General features: G+C 48.1%; 1 protein-coding gene across 3 annotated transcripts in view; it reads left to right on the top strand.

The window, feature by feature from the left end:
* LOC311229918 (phosphatidylserine synthase 2) overlaps positions 1-14,999 on the top strand; it is a 100,156-nt gene extending 85,157 nt beyond the window's left edge. For all 3 annotated transcript variants that reach the window (XM_084315990.1, XM_084315992.1, XM_084315991.1), the window contains exons 11-13: positions 1,099-1,244; positions 14,156-14,341; positions 14,832-14,999. In XM_084315990.1, coding sequence (XP_084172116.1) covers positions 1,099-1,244; positions 14,156-14,341; positions 14,832-14,991 — 492 coding nt within the window. In that variant the 3' untranslated portion in view covers positions 14,992-14,999. The remainder of the gene's footprint in view (positions 1-1,098; positions 1,245-14,155; positions 14,342-14,831) is intronic.
* The last annotated feature ends 1,390 nt before the right edge of the window (positions 15,000-16,389 follow it).

The raw sequence follows: 16,389 nt of genomic DNA, 5'->3' as shown, positions 1-16,389 counted from the left end.
GTGAGACAGACAGACAGACAGACAGACAGACAGAAGGGGGTGAGACAGACAGACAGACAGCAGCCTGAAGGGGGTGAGACAGACAGACAGACAGACAGAAGGGGGTGAGACAGACAGACAGACAGCAGCCTGAAGGGGGTGAGACAGACAGACAGACAGCAGCCTGAAGGGGGTGAGACAGACAGACAGACAGACAGACAGCAGCCTGAAGGGGGTGAGACAGACAGACAGACAGACAGACAGACAGACAGACAGACTGAAGGGGGCGAGACAGACAGACAGACAGACAGCAGCCTGAAGGGGGTGAGACAGACAGACAGACAGACAGACAGACAGACAGACAGACAGACAGACAGACAGACAGACAGACAGACAGACTGAAGGGGGTGAGACAGACAGACAGACAGACAGCAGCCTGAAGGGGGTGAGACAGACAGACAGACAGACAGACAGACAGACAGACAGACAGACAGACAGACTGAAGGGGGTGAGACAGACAGACAGACAGACAGACAGACAGACAGACAGACAGACAGACAGCAGACTGAAGGGGGTGAGACAGACACACAGACAGACAGACAGCAGACTGAAGGGGGTGAGACAGACAGACAGACAGACAGACAGACAGACAGACAGACAGCAGACTGAAGGGGGTGAGACAGACAGACAGACAGACAGACAGACAGACTGAAGGGGGTGAGACAGACAGACAGACAGACAGACAGACAGACAGACAGACAGACAGACAGACAGACAGACAGACAGACAGACAGACAGACGGCAGACAGACAGACAGACAGACAGACAGACAGACAGACAGACTGAAGGGGGTCAGACAGACAGACAGACAGACAGACAGACAGACAGCAGACTGAAGGGGGTGAGACAGACACACAGACAGACAGACAGCAGACTGAAGGGGGTGAGACAGACAGACAGACAGACAGACAGACAGACAGACAGACAGCAGACTGAAGGGGGTGAGACAGACACACAGACAGACAGACAGCAGACTGAAGGGGGTGAGACAGACAGACAGACAGACAGACAGACAGACAGACAGACAGACGGCAGACTGACTCCGCCCCTGCTCCACAGTTCCTGCTGGCGGAGCTGAACACCTTCTACCTGAAGTTCGTGCTCTGGATGCCCCCTGAACACTGCCTGGTGCTGCTGCGCCTCGTCTTCTTCGTCAACGTGGGCGGCGTGGCCATGAGGGAGATCTACGACTTCATGGACGACCCGTGAGTACTGTTCCCTCACCCTAGTGGGGCTGACCTGTGAGTACTGTTCCCTGACCCTAGTGGGGCTGACCCGTGAGTACTGTTCCCTCACCCTAGTGGGGCTGACCCGTGAGTACTGTTCACTCACCCTAGTGGGGCTGACCCGTGAGTACTGTTCACTCACCCTAGTGGGGCTGACCTGTGAGTACTGTTCCCTGACCCTAGTGGGGCTGACCCGTGAGTACTGTTCCCTCACCCTAGTGGGGCTGACCCGTGAGTACTGTTCACTCACCCTAGTGGGGCTGACCTGTGAGTACTGTTCACTCACCCTAGTGGGGCTGACCTGTGAGTACTGTTCCCTCACCCTAGTGGGGCTGACCTGTGAGTACTGTTCCCTCACCCTAGTGGGGCTGACCTGTGAGTACTGTTCCCTCACCCTAGTGGGGCTGACCTGTGAGTACTGTTCCCTCACCCTAGTGGGGCTGACCTGTGAGTACTGTTCCCTCACCCTAGTGGGGCTGACCTGTGAGTACTGTTCCCTGACCCTAGTGGGGCTGACCTGTGAGTACTGTTCCCTCACCCTAGTGGGGCTGACCTGTGAGTACTGTTCCCTCACCCTAGTGGGGCTGACCCGTGAGTACTGTTCCCTCACCCTAGTGGGGCTGACCCGTGAGTACTGTTCCCTGACCCTAGTGGGGCTGACCCGTGAGTACTGTTCCCTCACCCTAGTGGGGCTGACCTGTGAGTACTGTTCCCTCACCCTAGTGGGGCTGACCCGTGAGTACTGTTCCCTCACCCTAGTGGGGCTGACCCGTGAGTACTGTTCCCTCACCCTAGTGGGGCTGACCTGTGAGTACTGTTCCCTCACCCTAGTGGGGCTGACCTGTGAGTACTGTTCCCTCACCCTAGTGGGGCTGACCTGTGAGTACTGTTCCCTCACCCTAGTGGGGCTGACCTGTGAGTACTGTTCCCTCACCCTAGTGGGGCTGACCTGTGAGTACTGTTCCCTCACCCTAGTGGGGCTGACCTGTGAGTACTGTTCCCTCACCCTAGTGGGGCTGACCTGTGAGTACTGTTCCCTCACCCTAGTGGGGCTGACCTGTGAGTACTGTTCCCTCACCCTAGTGGGGCTGACCTGTGAGTACTGTTCCCTCACCCTAGTAGGGCTGAGCCCAGACGTTCCAACGTTTGGACCGTCGTTCGTTACGTCGGCATTCAAATTCTAAATCAACATTTTTTTTTTTTTTTTTTTTTTTTTTTTTTTAATGTGTCTATTCATTCTGTTTAAACCAATGGGGTTTTTCTTCACAGTTGCAGATAAAGATTAGGCTACACTAATATTATAGTATTAAATAAAAACTGATGAGTTATATTCATTAACACTTTCAGAGCCCAAGCTTAACCTTGATTTACCGGTTGAATGCCCACCATCCACTTCAATGTTAGCGTTAATAACGCCTAATCTATGTTTCAAATTATGGCTATGTGTCTAATCTGCCCGTCGCTTATCAATGACTCGTTTTCCAGTCAACATTGTCGAAGCGTATTGTTTTTTTATCGGTTCATTTTAGTTTTATAGCATTTTGAAAAGCCCTCGTTTTCAAGGAAAATAAAAAGATTCCATGATAAAAGACGTTTACTGGAATATTCTAGAATACACAAAAACATTGTAATTTTTCTGCCTATTTATGAATAGTTTTCAAATAAACGCTAGATTATCGATAGTATATGTGTACGTATGCACGCTGGGGCCGCAAGCTGAAAATCGATTATCTGAGTTCCTCATCAGCGATCGCACACACACACACACACACACACACACATAGGGGACACGTTGATATCTCAGCGAATACAACTCTGATTATCCCAAGACTGGTAAAATAGATTCCTTACCTCAGATCAGATGTTCTCCAAAAAGATCATTCCAATTCCTGATCACCATTCCAAAAATCGATCACTACTGTCTACTATCGATTGGCTACTGTGAATATATATTCCAGGCTGATTCCCGTCCCGCGATCACTTCCATGTTGAGCAGACAGCTTGCCATATCAGCCTCTACATATCGATTGATCCCAGGTCAGTCTAAGCGACCTGGGATAGAAGATAGGGGGCGCTTTTTTCCATTCTGAGCTGCTGGAGGAGCTGCTGTACCAACGGGAGACTCGGTTGATGAAATATGAAATCAGATCGCTAATAAAAAGATTAAACGCTAACACACGTTGTGGGCATTCAGGCATTGGGCTGATAAAACGTCATATGACGTGATGGGCACTGAAAGTGTTAAAGAAAGTTGATTTAATAAAATAAATAAAATACTAATTTCATCAGATTAATCACTTTATTCAAATTGAGGATTTAGTTTGTGGGTATTTATTAAAAAAAAAGTCAGCTAGCTGCGAGAACTAATGGGACTTGCAGGACACATTGATCATCGACACTTCAAACGCACCTCGCGGCCCTGGGTTCCTCCCGGCGTCACGCCTGACTGAGGGTCGCTTTGCAATCAATCGGAAGCTCCGGCTTCTGCTGTTGGGGCGTCGCAGGCAGCGATGCCTTCGTCCCCCTAAGTGCAGACGAGGCCTCTCTCCGTAGTCCTTTCCCCCCACGCCCCTTGTCGCTCTCTTGAGTCTGCGTGTGGCTGCCGGTGAGACGTCAGTCTTTATCCAGCTGTCTACCGCCGTGCTCGTTAGTCGACTCGGGACCGGGGGATCGCGGCGCCGGTCACGAGACCTCACACCCCATGCAGAACGCGAGCCTCCCCCCGCCCAGGGGGAGCCGCACCCTTTACGTTCGACTACGACCTCTGATCAGACGAGACAACCCGCTGAATTTAAGCATATTACTAAGCGGAGGAAAAGAAACTAACCAGGATTCCCTCAGTAGCGGCGAGCGAAGAGGGAAGAGCCCAGCGCCGAATCCCCGCCCGTGGCGGGCGTGGGAGATGTGGCGTACAGAGGTCCGTTTACCCGGTGTCGCTCGGGGGCCTGAGTCCTTCTGAAGGAGGCTCAGCCCGTGGACGGGGTGAGGCCGGTAATCGGCCCCCGTCGCGCCGGGGTCTGGTCTTCTCGGAGTCGGGTTGTTTGTGAATGCAGCCCAAAGTGGGTGGTAAACTCCATCTAAGGTCGCTTTCACACAGGGGCTGTTTGGTCCGGATTATCGGACCAGAATTCGATAGTCCGGTTTTTCGGGTTTGTGTGAATGCGCGTTGAACTCGGTCCGCGGACCAAGCAGGCGAACTCTGGTCCGCCTGAAAACGTAGGTCTCGGTTCGCTTCATCGGACCAAACGCGAACCAAATATAGGAAGTGCTAATTATTACCACTGCTCGCAGCATTCAATGCAAAACAAGCACACTGCATCTATCTATCTATCTATCTATCTATCTATCTATCTATCTATCTATCTATCTATCTATCTATCTATCTATCTATCTATCTATCTATCTATCTATCTATCTATCTAGGGAACTGTGCATCTTGGGAAGAAGGAAGAAAAAACGCGGCTTATTATATTGTTATTATTATATATATATAACAACGTGGTGTACAAGTTGTTTAGCGAGAGGATGGTGGTAATCGGCTTCAATAGAACAACTCGCCTCCGCTGATCTGAGGGCTCGCAGTCCACACACAGACACACACACACGCGCGCGCGCACACACAGGCTCGCAGCCACACACACATTTCCACTGTCCAATAGACCAGTGGTTCCGAAAGTCGGGGTCGCGACCCAAAGGTGGGCCGCGAGCAGCCACGGGTGGGCCGCGAGATGATTTAAAAAAAAATAAAAATAAAATATTATTTAAATTTTTTATTTTTAAATTTTTTATTTTTTTATTTTAATTTGTTTTGTCAGGCCACTGAACTTAGAAGCAGGCCAGGACAGTGTTTCTAGTTGTATTCTAAAATTCTATTCTATTGTATTCTAAAATGTGACTATATGGTTTTATATTAACTTAATAAATAAACAAAAACGAAAAATCTACTTATTTCAACGAACATTTCAAACTAAATAACAGATTATGCACATAAAACGCTGAAAACAACCGAAGCAACAATAGTATTTTAATGAGGCTATTATTATTATCATTATTATTTTGCAACAAGTTAGCCCTCTCATAAATAGCACATATAAATGAATAACTAACTTGAACTAACTTAATAGGATTGAAGTGATATTTGGCTTAAAAAATCGGTCGCCTGGCAAAAAAAAATAAAAAAAAGCCAGACGATGTGCATTGGGCCGCGGCTCTCTGACGCCTTATTTTCTGGGCCCCGGCCTGAAAAGTTTGGGAACCCCTGCAATAGACGAGCGCCCTTTTCGACCGCGTGACATTGTTCAGAAGGTTCGGTGCGCCTGACGGATTGCTATGTGAACGCAGGCGAACCAAATGAAGAATGCAACAATGTTGCAACTTCACCACCAGAACCGCACGAGTCCAGCAAAACTATATGTGAAAGCGACCTAAGGCTAAATACCGGCATGAGACCGATAGTCAACAAGTACCTTAAGGGAAAGTTGAAAATAACTTTGAAGAGAGAGTTCAAGAGGGCGTGAAACCGTTGAGAGGTAAACAGGTGGTGTCTGCCCGGAGGATTCAACTCGGCGACGGTCGGCCGGCGGGTGTGTCGGGATCCCCTCGTGGGACTCGGCCCCCGTCGTGCCCGTGCCACCGCCAGGCGCATTTCCTCCGTCGCAGTGCGCCGCGACCGGCTCCGGGCTCGGCTAGGAAGGTCTGGGGGCGAAGGTGGCACGTGGCCCGGGCTGCACAGCGCCTCTGGCTGGAATTCGTCGCTTCTCGGGGCCGTCGTGACTGTCAACCGGGTCGGACTGTTTTATTTCTGTTCGAAAAACCCTGACGTTGAAGTTGAAGAGCCGTTCCCTAACTCACCTTAGAGCCGTTCCCTAACTCACCTTAGAGCCGTTCCCTAACTCACCTTAGAGCCGTTCCCTAACTCACCTTAGAGCCGTTCCCTAACTCACCTTAGAGCCGTTCCCTAACTCACCTTAGAGCCGTTCCCTAACTCACCTTAGAACCGTTCCCTAACTCACCTTAGAGCCGTTCCCTAACTCACCTTAGAGCCGTTCCCTAACTCACCTTAGAACCGTTCCCTAACTCACCTTAGAGCCGTTCCCTAACTCACCTTAGAGCTGTTCCCTAACTCACCTTAGAGCTGTTCCCTAACTCACCTTAGAGCCGTTCCCTAACTCACCTTAGAGCCGTTCCCTAACTCACCTTAGAACCGTTCCCTAACTCTAGCTGTTAGAGCCGTTCCCTAACTCACCTTAGAGCCGTTCCCTAACTCACCTTAGAACCGTTCCCTAACTCACCTTAGAGCCGTTCCCTAACTCTAGCTGTTAGAGCCGTTCCCTAACTCACCTTAGAGCCGTTCCCTAACTCACCTTAGAGCCGTTCCCTAACTCACCTTAGAGCCGTTCCCTAACTCACCTTAGAGCCGTTCCCTAACTCACCTTAGAGCCGTTCCCTAACTCACCTTAGAACCGTTCCCTAACTCACCTTAGAGCCGTTCCCTAACTCACCTTAGAGCCGTTCCCTAACTCACCTTAGAACCGTTCCCTAACTCACCTTAGAGCCGTTCCCTAACTCACCTTAGAGCCGTTCCCTAACTCACCTTAGAGCTGTTCCCTAACTCACCTTAGAGCCGTTCCCTAACTCACCTTAGAGCCGTTCCCTAACTCACCTTAGAACCGTTCCCTAACTCTAGCTGTTAGAGCCGTTCCCTAACTCACCTTAGAGCCGTTCCCTAACTCACCTTAGAACCGTTCCCTAACTCACCTTAGAGCCGTTCCCTAACTCTAGCTGTTAGAGCCGTTCCCTAACTCACCTTAGAGCCGTTCCCTAACTCACCTTAGAGCCGTTCCCTAACTCACCTTAGAGCCGTTCCCTAACTCTAGCTGTTAGAGCCGTTCCCTAACTCAGGGGTTCCCAAACTTTTCAGGCCGGGACCCAGAAAATAAGGCGTCAGAGAGCCGCGGCCCAATGCACATCGTCTGGCTTTTTTTTATTTTTTTTTGCCAGGCGACCGATTTTTTAAGCCAAATATCACTTCAATCCTATTAAGTTAGTTCAAGTTAGTTATTCATTTATATGTGCTATTTATGAGAGGGCTAACTTGTTGCAAAATAATAATGATAATAATAATAGCCTCATTAAAATACTATTGTTGCTTCGGTTGTTTTCAGCGTTTTATGTGCATAATCTGTTATTTAGTTTGAAATGTTCGTTGAAATAAGTAGATTTTTCGTTTTTGTTTATTTATTAAGTTAATATAAAACCATATAGTCACATTTTAGAATACAATAGAATAGAATTTTAGAATACAACTAGAAACACTGTCCTGGCCTGCTTCTAAGTTCAGTGGCCTGACAAAAAAAATTAAAATAAAAAAATTAAAAATTTAAAAATAAAAAATTAAAATAATATTTATTTTTATTTTTTTTTTATTTTTTTTTAAATCATCTCGCGGCCCACCCGTGGCTGCTCGCGGCCCACCTTTGGGTCGCGACCCCGACTTTGGGAACCACTGCCCTAACTCACCTTAGAGCCGTTCCCTAACTCACCTTAGAGCCGTTCCCTAACTCACCTTAGAGCCGTTCCCTAACTCACCTTAGAGCCGTTCCCTAACTCACCTTAGAGCCGTTCCCTAACGCCGTTCCCTAACTCACCTTAGAGCCGTTCCCTAACGCCATTCCCTAACTCACCTTAGAGCTGTTCCCTAACTCACCTTAGAACCGTTCCCTAACTCACCTTAGAGCCGTTCCCTAACTCACCTTAGAACCGTTCCCTAACTCACCTTAGAGCCGTTCCCTAACTCACCTTAGAGCCGTTCCCTAACTCACCTTAGAGCTGTTCCCTAACTCACCTTAGAGCTGTTCCCTAACTCACCTTAGAGCCGTTCCCTAACTCACCTTAGAGCTGTTCCCTAACTCACCTTAGAGCCGTTCCCTAACTCACCTTAGAGCCGTTCCCTAACTCACCTTAGAGCTGTTCCCTAACTCACCTTAGAGCCGTTCCCTAACTCACCTTAGAGCCGTTCCCTAACTCACCTTAGAGCCGTTCCCTAACTCTAGCTGTTAGAGCCGTTCCCTAACTCACCTTAGAGCCGTTCCCTAACTCACCTTAGAGCCGTTCCCTAACTCACCTTAGAGCCGTTCCCTAACTCACCTTAGAGCCGTTCCCTAACTCACCTTAGAGCCGTTCCCTAACTCACCTTAGAGCCGTTCCCTAACTCACCTTAGAGCCGTTCCCTAACTCACCTTAGAGCCGTTCCCTAACTCACCTTAGAACCGTTCCCTAACTCACCTTAGAGCCGTTCCCTAACTCACCTTAGAGCTGTTCCCTAACTCACCTTAGAGCCGTTCCCTAACTAACCTTAGAGCCGTTCCCTAACTCACCTTAGAGCCGTTCCCTAACTCACCTTAGAGCCGTTCCCTAACTCACCTTAGAACCGTTCCCTAACTCACCTTAGAGCCGTTCCCTAACTCACCTTAGAGCCGTTCCCTAACTCACCTTAGAGCCGTTCCCTAACCCACCTTAGAGCCGTTCCCTAACTCACCTTAGAGCCGTTCCCTAACTCACCTTAGAGCCGTTCCCTAACTCTAGCTGTTAGAGCCGTTCCCTAACTCACCTTAGAGCCGTTCCCTAACTCACCTTAGAGCCGTTCCCTAACTCACCTTAGAGCCGTTCCCTAACTCACCTTAGAACCGTTCCCTAACTCACCTTAGAGCCGTTCCCTAACTCACCTTAGAGCCGTTCCCTAACTCACCTTAGAGCCGTTCCCTAACTCACCTTAGAACCGTTCCCTAACTCACCTTAGAGCCGTTCCCTAACTCACCTTAGAGCCGTTCCCTAACTCTAGCTGTTAGAGCCGTTCCCTAACTCACCTTAGAGCCGTTCCCTAACTCACCTTAGAGCCGTTCCCTAACTCACCTTAGAGCCGTTCCCTAACTCACCTTAGAGCCGTTCCCTAACTCACCTTAGAGCCGTTCCCTAACTCACCTTAGAGCCGTTCCCTAACTCACCTTAGAACCGTTCCCTAACTCACCTTAGAGCCGTTCCCTAACTCACCTTAGAGCCGTTCCCTAACTCACCTTAGAGCCGTTCCCTAACTCTAGCTGTTAGAGCCGTTCCCTAACTCACCTTAGAGCCGTTCCCTAACTCACCTTAGAACCGTTCCCTAACTCACCTTAGAGCCGTTCCCTAACTCACCTTAGAACCGTTCCCTAACTCACCTTAGAGCTGTTCCCTAACTCACCTTAGAACCGTTCCCTAACTCACCTTAGAGCCGTTCCCTAACTCACCTTAGAGCCGTTCCCTAACTCACCTTAGAGCCGTTCCCTAACTCACCTTAGAGCCGTTCCCTAACTCACCTTAGAGCTGTTCCCTAACTCACCTTAGAGCCGTTCCCTAACTCACCTTAGAGCCGCCGTTCCCTAACTCACCTTAGAGCCGTTCCCTAACTCACCTTAGAGCCGTTCCCTAACTCACCTTAGAGCTGTTCCCTAACTCACCTTAGAGCCGTTCCCTAACTCACCTTAGAACCGTTCCCTAACTCACCTTAGAGCCGTTCCCTAACTCACCTTAGAGCCGTTCCCTAACTCACCTTAGAACCGTTCCCTAACTCACCTTAGAGCCGTTCCCTAACTCACCTTAGAGCCGTTCCCTAACTCACCTTAGAGCCGTTCCCTAACTCACCTTAGAGCTGTTCCCTAACTCACCTTAGAGCCGTTCCCTAACTCACCTTAGAGCCGTTCCCTAACTCACCTTAGAGCCGTTCCCTAACTCACCTTAGAGCCGTTCCCTAACTCACCTTAGAGCCGTTCCCTAACTCACCTTAGAACCGTTCCCTAACTCACCTTAGAGCTGTTCCCTAACTCACCTTAGAACCGTTCCCTAACTCACCTTAGAGCTGTTCCCTAACTCACCTTAGAGCCGTTCCCTAACTCACCTTAGAGCTGTTCCCTAACTCACCTTAGAACCGTTCCCTAACTCACCTTAGAGCCGTTCCCTAACTCACCTTAGAGCCGTTCCCTAACTCACCTTAGAGCCGTTCCCTAACTCACCTTAGAGCTGTTCCCTAACTCACCTTAGAGCTAGGGCTGGGCGATATGACGATATTATATAAATATCGGGTACAGTTCATTAACGATACACTTTTTAAACGTATCGTGGATATCGTGATGTTTTGCCCAAGAGGCTTGTGTCGCGTCAATCTGGTCCACACGTTGACACTTTTGAACAGCGCCGCCCCACACACACTACTGCATCAAAAGTGACTACTTATGATAACAAAGGCATTCGTTTTGTGGCATTAACGTTATAATAATAATAATGCAGGACCTGTTCAGAGGTCTCTATATAGTTACACTTTCAATAACATCAGCGTATTTACATAGTGCCGACCGAGGTCGACCTAGATATAGCAAGCTCGTTCATATCTCAGCCCGTGCTGACTCAGTTGTGCCCATTCTGCGGTCTGTTAATAACGTTTTCAATCAGACAGATGTATGGAAAGGCTTTTATTATAACATCCGTTCCAGTAAAATCATTATGCCTCCAGTCGTTTAGTCATTCTGCGGAGCTAAAAGCTAAACGTCGGCCGCGGCGAGCTGCCATTGTTATTGTCATTGAGCTCTCCAATGGCGGAAGTAAAAAATAAATACGCGCTTTCCGATTGGTGCTAAGAACAGCAGGGCGGGTGCAAGCGATGTGACGTAATTGGCAGACGCGACTGTCAATCAAAATGATTCTGTTTGCCGACTGAATGAATGAGAACGTTATTAAAAGATTGCAGCATGGGTACAATACAGTACAGCTCAATACAACAACAGTCAACAGCGGACTGGAGGATGCAGACCAGAGAAAGACTTTCGTCTTGTTTACATCAGGGTCCCCCATTTTCAATTCATCATATTTCATATCTAAATCATATAATATCTCATTGCTAAATATATGCAATATATAATCTAATAATCCAATAATCTAAATCTAATATATAATATAAAAATGCTAAATGCATGGGTATTTTATTTTGTCTTTAATGTTAGCTTGCAAACTCAAATACTGTCTTGGTAAGCCTCATAATGAATTTTGGGGAAAAAAAGAAAAACATCGTGATGCGTATCGTGTATCGCCGAAAGGTCAGAAAATATCGTGATATCATATTTAGGCCATATCGCCCAGCCCTACTTAGAGCCGTTCCCTAACTCACCTTAGAGCCGTTCCCTAACTCACCTTAGAGCCGTTCCCTAACTCACCTTAGAGCTGTTCCCTAACTCACCTTAGAGCCGTTCCCTAACTCACCTTAGAGCCGTTCCCTAACTCACCTTAGAGCCGTTCCCTAACTCACCTTAGAGCCGTTCCCTAACTCACCTTAGAACCGTTCCCTAACTCTAGCTGTTAGAGCCGTTCCCTAACTCACCTTAGAGCCGTTCCCTAACTCACCTTAGAGCCGTTCCCTAACTCACCTTAGAGCCGTTCCCTAACTCACCTTAGAGCCGTTCCCTAACTCACCTTAGAGCCGTTCCCTAACTCACCTTAGAACCGTTCCCTAACTCACCTTAGAGCCGTTCCCTAACTCACCTTAGAGCCGTTCCCTAACTCTAGCTGTTAGAGCCGTTCCCTAACTCACCTTAGAGCCGTTCCCTAACTCACCTTAGAGCCGTTCCCTAACTCACCTTAGAGCCGTTCCCTAACTCACCTTAGAGCCGTTCCCTAACTCTAGCTGTTAGAGCCGTTCCCTAACTCACCTTAGAGCCGTTCCCTAACTCACCTTAGAGCCGTTCCCTAACTCACCTTAGAGCCGTTCCCTAACTCACCTTAGAGCCGTTCCCTAACTAGCTGTTAGAGCCGTTCCCTAACTCACCTTAGAACTGTTCCCTAACTCACCTTAGAGCCGTTCCCTAACTCTAGCTGTTAGAGCCGTTCCCTAACTCACCTTAGAACCGTTCCCTAACTCACCTTAGAGCCGTTCCCTAACTCACCTTAGAGCCGTTCCCTAACTCACCTTAGAGCTGTTCCCTAACTCACCTTAGAGCCGTTCCCTAACTCTAGCTGTTAGAGCCGTTCCCTAACTCACCTTAGAGCCGTTCCCTAACTCACCTTAGAACCGTTCCCTAACTCACCTTAGAGCCGTTCCCTAACTCACCTTAGAGCCGTTCCCTAACTCACCTTAGAGCCGTTCCCTAACTCACCTTAGAGCCGTTCCCTAACTCACCTTAGAACCGTTCCCTAACTCACCTTAGAGCCGTTCCCTAACTCACCTTAGAACCGTTCCCTAACTCACCTTAGAGCTGTTCCCTAACTCACCTTAGAGCCGTTCCCTAACTCACCTTAGAGCCGTTCCCTAACTCACCTTAGAACCGTTCCCTAACTCACCTTAGAGCTGTTCCCTAACTCTAGCTGTTAGAGCCGTTCCCTAACTCACCTTAGAGCCGTTCCCTAACTCACCTTAGAGCCGTTCCCTAACTCACCTTAGAGCCGTTCCCTAACTCACCTTAGAGCCGTTCCCTAACGCCGTTCCCTAACTCACCTTAGAACCGTTCCCTAACTCACCTTAGAGCCGTTCCCTAACTCTAGCTGTTAGAGCCGTTCCCTAACTCACCTTAGAACCGTTCCCTAACTCACCTTAGAGCCGTTCCCTAACTCTAGCTGTTAGAGCCGTTCCCTAACTGTTAGAAGTGTTCCCTAACTCTAGTACAGTGGTTCTCAAACTACGGGTCGCGACCCAAATTGGGGTCGCGGGTAGGTGACAGTCCATTGGAAAGTAAAAAAGACTAAAAAGAAAAAAAAATGAATTATATATATTTTTTAATGTTCTGGCAAAATATTTTAGCTAAATATGCCTCGTTTATTTTATGTGTATTGATAACATAGTGCCGTAATTACATTTTCTAATAAATATGCATGATCAAGTTCAACAACGTGTGCTTTTATTTTGACATTCCTTAATTCCACGGTGAAATTACGCAATACATTAAGCAGGGAACAAAATAAATACCCGCCAACCGCCAATGGCGGGCAGATTTAAGGTTTGGCGAGTAACAATGAGAGGTCTGCCCGCCACCTGGCGTGTAACAAAATAGTTAATATCGATACTCTTATTTTGAAAATCTCTGCCGGGTCTCATTTCCGCCCCAAGTGCAGCTTCTCACAACGGGTCAAATGCATCTAACATGCTTTGCATCGTCGTCATTCCTTTATGCCCACATCGCCCGAAATTAACGTTACGTTAGCGTAAGCTAACAAGCTAATCCTGATCAGAGGCAGCAGAAAGTGTGGACTGGGGAAAGAGAAATGGGGGGGGGGGGGCACTCTCCCTTTCCCTGTGTGTGTGCGTGCGTTTGGAAAGACGATGAAGTCACTAGTCAGGACTCAGGACAGGAGTATATTATAGTAAAATGAGGATTACTGAGGATGGACAGATAATGTTGATATTCAAATATAAAAAAGTTTCGAGAGGAGTGGAAGTTTGAAGACAGACTAGACTACAATATGATGCGGGGGTGGTGAGTTGAAACAGTGTGTGTGTCCCGACCCCACTTCTATGTTTCAATAAATTATTTGCATTTAAAACTATTAACGCTGACTCATTCCTTCAGTCCACTCATAATTATGCTAATATTCCTTATGTTGTTTATGATATTAATTGAAAATAGCATATGAGAGTATTATATAGTAATAATAACACATGGCGATGTACTAAAAAGCTATTTATAATTTTTGGCTGGTAAAAAATCTGCCTGGCTGGTAGTTTATAAAATCTACCAGCCAAATGGCTGGTAAGTCAAAAAGTTAATTTTGTTCCCTGCATTAAGTGTGGGGTCGCCAAAAAAAATCCACGGTATGAAAAAGTGAGAAGCCCTGCTCCAGCTTGTTAGAAGTGTTCCCTGACCCCCTGGTTCCCACAGGAGGTTCCACAGGAAGCTGGGGCAGCAGGCGTGGCTGGTGGCAGCCATCACGGTGACCGAGTTCCTCATCGTGGTGAAGTACGACCCCAACACCATCATGCTGCCCATCCCCTTCTTCGTCACGCGATGCTGGTACCTGGGCATCCTCCTCATCCTCATCTGGACCCTGTGGCGCTTCTTCTTCCGGTGAGAGAGAGACACACACACACACACACACACACACACACACACACACACACACACACACACACACACACACACACACACACACACACACACACACAGACAAACAAACAAACACACACACACACACACACACACACACAGACAAACACACACACATGCACGCACACAGACAAACACACACACACACACACACACTTCAGAAACAAACATAGTATCAATGAGAGCATCAATAATACACCTGAGTGAAGTCTAGTAAAAAAAAATAAAAATAAAGTAAAAAAAAAACTTTTTTATTAAAAGTTAATCGTGAGTTAAAAAAAATAGTGGCGTTAATAGAATCGGGCGATAACGCGTTAATACCGCATTAACTTTGACAGCCTTAATTATTATACAAAATAGACCTATATTATCATGTCGAAAAGGAGTATAATATGTGACCTTTAATTCTACCTCTGTGTATATCCCCCCCGCCCTCCCTCCCCCCACACAGTGACATCACGCTCCGCTACAAAGAGACCCGCCGACGCAAACAGGAAGTTCCCGGCGAGCGAGAGCAGCGCCCCCTGGGTAATGGCAGCATGGCGACGACCCCCTCCGGGAGAAGCAGACTGAACGGGAACATGGACCCACTGCGACACAGGAAGTCCTGAGGAGGAGCGGGGAGGAGGAGGAGGGGTGGGGAGGGGGAGGAGGAGGAGGAGGGGGAGGAGGGGGAGGGGGAGGAGGAGGAGGAGGAGGAGGAGGGGTTGTACCCGGTCTGTACTGGTTGAAACAACAAGAAGAAGTAAAAGAAGAAGAAGGGACTAATGTAAATTAGGGGGAGGGGGCGGGGGCAGGACTAAATGAAGTAGAACCATGATGCACCAGGGGGGAGGGGTCTGTGTGTGACGAGCCCAGGTGAGGGCAGGGGGGAGGGGTCTGTGTGTGACGAGGGCAGGTGAGGGCAGGGGGGAGGGGTCTGTGTGTGACGAGGGCAGGTGAGGGCAGGGGGGAGGGGCCTGTCGTTCCTGTGACCACCTGAACAGACGAGAGTCATTCCAACGTTGGGTTATTCATCATTAACGCTAATCGTTAAACATCACACTACAGCAGGGGGGGGGGGGGGGGCGGAGTCAGTCTTAGTTATTCTCATACCACAGGGATTTACCTCATCGTATTATTGATATTGTTTTTATTTTTTATTTTAAGGTCAATTGCAAGTGGGAGAATATGTATCTTTTGTTATTTATGTGTTGGAAGGGATGCTGGTTTTGGGTTTGTAGTTAAAAACAAAGCTGGTTGTTACTTAGAAGGAGGTGCTGACCGACATCTGTGTAGATGATGTGATGTTACTTTATACCTATAATCTCTAAAGCTTTTCTCTCTCTCGTCGGCACAGAAACAAGGGATGGGTGTTAGTGCTGTGGAGATACATTAGCTTGGCCCCATCCCGTGTTGTCAGATCAGTGCAGATGATGGGGGGGAGGGGGGGGGGGGGGGTTGGAATACATTTTTACCAGTGCTGGTGGTTTTTAGTGTACGTCAACGGTTGAATGGATTCAGGGTGGACTTCTTGTCCACTGCTATGCAACACTAGACCTTGACAGACGACACAACTAAGCAGCGTTGGAATGTTCATTGTTTCTGATGAAATGATTGAACATTCTCCCTAACGCTTTGCCACGCTGCACTTCTAGTGGACAACGTCCCTGGAACCTATAACGGTCGGTCATGGTTTGGGGATCAATTCACTGGTCAATTCAGCTGATTCGAGAAAGTGGATTTTCTTCTGAATTCATTCATTGAAAAGAAAGAAAAAAACATAGAAGCTGTGTTCTGGCCACTTTATTATTTTTTTTATCCACTTTTTCTCCTCCTGTTTTTTATTGTGTTTTTCTCCCATCCCAATTTAGTCGTTATGCCAATTCCCCCCTCCCCTTCCTGGTCGTTGCTCGCATGTGCCGGTCGGTCTAGGGAGCCCTGAAGTCTATCAGATGCTTCCTCCGAGACATAGGAGACAGCCAGCAGCATCTTTTCACCTGGCAGCGAGGACTCTCACTGGGGAAGTG

This window comes from Notolepis coatsorum, assembly GCF_963971535.1.
Source record: "Notolepis coatsorum genome assembly, chromosome: 6".
NCBI classification, from domain to species: Eukaryota; Metazoa; Chordata; class Actinopteri; order Aulopiformes; family Paralepididae; genus Notolepis; species Notolepis coatsorum.
The sequence above is the reverse complement of the archived record's forward strand: the minus strand, read 5'-3'. Positions and strand labels throughout refer to the sequence as shown.